Here is a 5,415-nt window from a genome sequence, read left to right on the forward strand (position 1 = left end):
CAAGCTGAGGGGGGGGACACGCGGGTGCGCGGGGCTGGCCCCGCGGCTGGCGTGCGAGGGAGCAGCGCCGGGGTAGGGATGGGACAGCCCCTCTTTTCCTTCCAGGACAAGTTGGGGCCCTTTCTGTGCTTCCCCCTCCCTGTCCGTAGCCAGGAGGGCTCCCCAGCCCCGCCAGCCTGGGGAAAGGAGCTCAGGGACATCGCCAAGCAAGCGCCGGGGGTGCCCGTACCAGACCCCAGGCGGGCAGGGTGGAGCTGGCACGTTAAGCGGCTGGAGAAGCTCGGAGCAGGCACTGTCCCTCCACCCCGCCGAGCCCCGGGCTGCGGGACTGACATCCTGCGGTCCCATCTGTGTCGGGAGGATGGTCCTGCCCCGGTCCCGGAGCTGCAGGGACGGCGCCGGTCACAGCGCGATGTCCGGCGTCGCCTGCAGGCTCTGCCCCGCCGCGCGTTTCTTGGCGCTGCCGCGGGCCTTGTCCCCCCGCCGGTACGGGTTGTTCCGCAGATCTGCACCGGGGGAAGCGCAGGGGCTGCGTGAGCTTCACTGCCCACCCGGGATGGCTGGGATCACCCATCACAGACACATGGAATGGTTTGGGTTGGAGGGACCCTAAAGCTCATCCAGTGCCACCCCTGCCACGGGCAGGGACACCTTCCACTATCCCAAGGTGCTCCAAGACCCGTCCAACCTGGCCTTGGACACTTCCAGGGACCCAGGGGCAGCCACAGCTTCCCTGTGCCAAGGTTCACCCTCACAGGAATGAATTTTTCCGAACCTTCAACCTAAAACTCTCCTTTTAAACTTTTAGTTTAAAACCCTTCCTCCCTGTCCTGTCTCTGCCCGGGATCGCCCCTCTGGGTATGAGGATACTCAGGAGGAGCCAAGAGCCGCACGCAAGGACGGGAGGAGCAGCAGCTACGAACAATCAGCCCGTGGGACCGCGACCCTCGGCTCTCGGAGCCCAGCACAGCACCGGGGGCTGATCCCGGGTGCCCCCGGGGCTGGGGGTCAGCGTGGGGCAAATCCGGCCACACACCTGGAGAAACCCCGGCGGGGAGGGGGAAGCCCGGCAGCCCCCGCCCCCCTGCGCCGGCCCCGCGGCCCCACGTTACCTACAGAGGGCTCTCCTCGTTGAAGCTCATGTCGCAGAAGAGCCGGGACGAGCGTTTGCCCGTCCGGGCCGTGAAAGGGACAGTTTTGAGAGCTGAGCAGAGCGATCCAGAGACAGCGAGGAGGAGCAGGAGGAGGAGAGAGGAGGAAGAAGCAGAAGAGGAGGAAGAGATATGAGACAGGTCAGGGAGCACTCGGCAGCTTTGCCATGTGGGATGGGAAGGTGCTGCTGGTAGGGTTGGTCCCAATGATGGGGCTTGGTGACCCTCCAGCTCCTGTGACAGCCCCTGCAGCCCTCAGCTCTGGGTCTGTGATGTGGGGACACCTGGCTGCTCACCTGAAATCATCTCTCACCTGAAATTATATCCTCGATGGCCCCATCTTTGCCTTCGTAGATGAGCGGCTCCTTCACCATCTGCCTCTTCTTCAGCTCAGCAATCATGTCCATCTGCTGCCTCCTGGCCTTCTGGACAGGCAGCTGGGGAGGGAACAGGGCAGTTGAGTGGTGTGATCACACCCCAGAGGAGATGGGGTATCCTCACCTTCACCTCCCACCCAGCTCTCCCTCCCCAGGACCCGTTTAGTCCTTCCCCACCACTCAGCCCGCTCAGGGCTGGGGCTGGGACCCCACCAGGACACAGATATGGGGGCGTCTTCACCTCGGGCTGTTGCTCGCTGCCAGGGGAGCCGGATTCCACCTCTTTGGCCGCAGCCTCTTGTTTCTTCCACAGCTCGATGTCCTGCTCTGCTTTCTGGGGAGAGGTGCAGGAAGGGTGTGCTGAGCCAGGGGAGTCCAGGACTGCAGCCCCCCTCCTTCCTCCCCTCACAGCCCCCAGCTCACCCCAACCCAGTTCCAACATCTCTGACCATCCCAAAGGCATTCCCGAGCCCCAGGGTCTCCTGGCCCCACGAGCCCAAGCCTTGCCTGTGGCTTCTGCTGATTGCTCCCAAGTGGGGTCAGATGCCCCGAATCTCCTCCCCAAATCTCCTCCTCAGAAACAGAGAGGAGGAGATGCCCCCTCCTACCTTGTAGGCTCTGATGAAGCGCATGAACATGGGGAAGAAGGTGGTGGGGGGACTGGTCTTGGGGTTCTCCCCGAAATACTCCACAGCTGACTCATATGCTTCCTGTGGGCAGAGACACCCAATCCGCGGGCTGGGGCTGGGCAGCGGTGCACATCGCGTGCCGCCTCCTTCCAGCCTCTCCCACCTCCCCATCCCGCCCCATATCCCTCCTGGCTGTCCCAGCAGAGCCACATCCCAAACAGGAGCCTCTCCCATGGGGCAGAGGTGTGAGCAGAGGCCACCCCAGGGTGTCCCCATGCAGGGGACTGCCCCCACGACCCTGCCCCACCCCAGCACCCACCTTGGCGGTTTTGCTGTCAGCCTGCAGCTCCTCCATCACCTCTGAGTTGACCTTGAGGAAGTCCTTGAGCACGGGGCTGTCGTCCTGTCTCATGAACTCCCTGCGGGTCAGCTCCATGCCCTGCTGCAGGCTCCGCACGTCCTGCAGGACGCCGTCCAGGGACACTGCGGGAGGGGAGCAGTGCAGGGTCGGGGCAGGCTCAGAGTGCCAGGGGCTGCCTGGACCCCCAGCCCCGGACCCGTGGGCACTACCTGTGCCTGCCTTGTCGAGGAAGTGCAGCTCGGTGTGGAAGCCGGTGAGCTCCGGGTACTTCTCCATGATCACCCGCACCAGGTAATGCAGCAGTGTCTGCTTGCGGTCTGTCGACTTCATCTCCAGGAGCTGGGGCAAGGGCAGAGTCAGCCCCGACCCGCAACCACCACGCCCTCACCCTGCCCGGGGCTGCCTCTGGTGGCTGGGTCTGCATCCCTCCATCCCCCAGCCAGGTCTGCATCCCTCCGTTCCCATGGCTGATTCCCATCTTTCTCCATCTCCATGGCTGGGTCTGCATCGCTCTGTCCCCACACCTGGTTCCCATCTTCCTTCATCCCATCCTTCCTCCATCAAGGTCCTTGAATCCTTTAACCTCTCCACTTCAGGTCTCCATCCGTTCAACCTCATTCCTATATCTCCATCCCTCTACGTCCTCCCCCTGCCTCTCCAACCCTATACTCAGTCTCTTCATCCCTCCATCCCCACAGCTCAACCTCATGTTCCTCATCCCTACTGCTGGTCCTTGTATCCCTCCCCACAGCAGGCTCCTGTGTCCTTCCATGCCTACAGCTGATCCTTGTGTCCCTCTGTCCCCAGGGCTGGTCCCTGGCAGTGGCAGTGCCCCCGATCACCCCCACACCAGGCACCCCATGCCGACCATACCGCGTCGAGGCTCTGCAGCCGGAAGCCATAGGCAGCTCCACGCTTGCTGCTGTTCATGTAGTTCCCGAAGGCCAGGACAATCTGCAGGGACACCACGGCTTGGGGACACAGGACCAGGAGGGCGCAGTGCCTACAGACACCCTGCCAGCACTGGGTGTGCACCCATCGGGGCCACTTCGCCCCAAAGCCCTCACCTCGAGGATGTGGCGCAGTTTGCTGGAGGACTTGAGGGACATGGAGGCGGCGATGATGGCGTTGAGTTGCTGTGGGAGGGAGGGAAGGGTTGAGTGTCGCCGCAGGAGCCGCCCCCGCGCAGCCCCCGCCCCGCCCGTCCCCGGCACACACCGGCATGAGCAGCTGGGCTGTGTCACCGAAGCTGCCCAGGAAGATCATGACGTTCATGCGCTCGGCCAGGCGCGGGATCTTGCTGAAGCGGATCATGAACTGGTCCTCGTCCGAGAGCTCCTCTGGCGGCTGCTGGTCGCGCTCGAACTTCCCGATCAGGGTCCGCTCGTACTCGGTGGGCAGGAAGCGCAGCAGCAGCTCCAGGAAGTCGAGGCTCAGGACTTGCTGGTCGTACCTGCAGGGAGGGGACACCCCTGGCACTGTCAGACCCTGCCGCAGGTCCCGAACATCCTTCCGCCCCCACAGCTGGTTCCTGCATCGCTCCATCTTTCTATACCCGGACCCTGCATCTCTCTATCTCTCCATATGGATCCCTCCATCTCTCTATCTTTGGTCCCCACATCCCTCCATCTCACATCTGGTTCCTGCATCCCTCCGTCTCTCTGCATCTGGTCCTGCACCCCTCCATCCCCACAACCGGTCTCTGCGTCCCTCTGTCTCTCTGTCTGGCCCCCACAGTCCTGTGTCTCGTATCTCATTCCTGCGTCTCTCCATCCCTGCATCTGATCCCTCCATCTCTCCATCCCTCTGTATCTTGTCCCTGCACCCCCACACTGATCCCTGCATCCCACCAAACCCCCACCATCCCAACCCCTTGGTCCAGCTGGGCTGCGCCCGACCTTATCCCGACCTTGCTCCACCCCGGGGGGGAGCACTCACGTCTCGATGGCCGTGCAGATGTCCTGGACACTGCGGCCGCCCTTGCGCAGGGTGATGGCCAAGTTCTTGGCCCGGTTGGACTCCATGAGGGTCACCTTGCAGGGGGCCTTCTGCGTGGCCTTGGCCTTGAGGGCACTGATGTCCAGGGCGGGGCCCTGCGCCTTGGTCTTGAACTGCTCCTCAAAGTCACTCATGTCCAGCTCCTGTGGGGACACAGGGCTGTGGGCACAGCAGGGAGGTGGCACGGGACATCCGCGGTGAGGATGGGGCCAGAGGAACGGGATAAGGGTGAGAGGAGGATTGAGGTGAAGCAGGGGAATGAGGATGGAACAAGGGGACAAGTACAGGGGCAGGCGAGGGGACGGGTGGGATAAGGCGGGGGTGAGGGGACCAGAGGATGGAGATGAGGAAGAAGAAAAAGACAGATGTGAGGATGAGGATGGAGCAAAGGGACAAGGACAGGGACAGAGGAGAAGCACGCCTGATCCCATGCTGTCCCTCTCCATGGTGCTAAGGAGTTTTCCTGACCTCCCGCTCCTCCTGCAGCCCTGTGACACCGCAGGCGGGTGCAGGGCGGGCACGAGGCACCGTCAGCATGGCCTGGGGCACTGACCCACCCAGGCACCCTGTGCCCGGCCCCTCGTCCCCGAGTGCTCACCTGCAGCACCTTCTCGTCGTTGAGCTCGGTGAAGACGGTGCCGTCGATCTGGCTCGGCTTCAGGGCCACCCAGTTGAAGACGGGCATGCGGAACTTGGTCTGGATCGGCTTCTTCACCTTCACTGCAGGCTCACAGGCAGGGGGGGGCACGTCACAGGGGGGGGTCCCAAACCCACTCCAGGGTGCCCCCAGACCCCTCCAGGGAACATCCCCACCATCCCTGGGCCACACTCACCTGAACTGTTGGCAGTGGGGGGGGCACCCGGCCCGGCTGGGGGCTCCCCACCGAGGGGTGGGGGTG

The 5,415-nt window shown here is 63.6% G+C and overlaps 1 protein-coding gene across 1 annotated transcript in view; it reads right to left on the reverse strand.

Moving 5' to 3' along the window:
- Positions 1-311: 311 nt before the first annotated feature.
- The window catches only part of FMNL1 (formin like 1), a 12,230-nt gene continuing 7,126 nt past the window's right edge, over positions 312-5,415 (reverse strand). The window contains 12 exon segments of the mRNA XM_017744747.1: positions 312-506; positions 1,465-1,588; positions 1,770-1,862; positions 2,137-2,238; positions 2,477-2,640; positions 2,728-2,857; positions 3,392-3,472; positions 3,586-3,654; positions 3,737-3,971; positions 4,457-4,659; positions 5,115-5,236; positions 5,350-5,414. Of these exon segments, the coding sequence (XP_017600236.1) occupies positions 403-506; positions 1,465-1,588; positions 1,770-1,862; positions 2,137-2,238; positions 2,477-2,640; positions 2,728-2,857; positions 3,392-3,472; positions 3,586-3,654; positions 3,737-3,971; positions 4,457-4,659; positions 5,115-5,236; positions 5,350-5,414 (1,492 nt within the window). The 3' untranslated portion in view covers positions 312-402.

This window comes from Corvus brachyrhynchos, unplaced genomic scaffold (genome assembly GCF_000691975.1).
Source record: "Corvus brachyrhynchos isolate BGI_N302 unplaced genomic scaffold, ASM69197v1 scaffold479, whole genome shotgun sequence".
Taxonomy (NCBI): Eukaryota; Metazoa; Chordata; class Aves; order Passeriformes; family Corvidae; genus Corvus; species Corvus brachyrhynchos.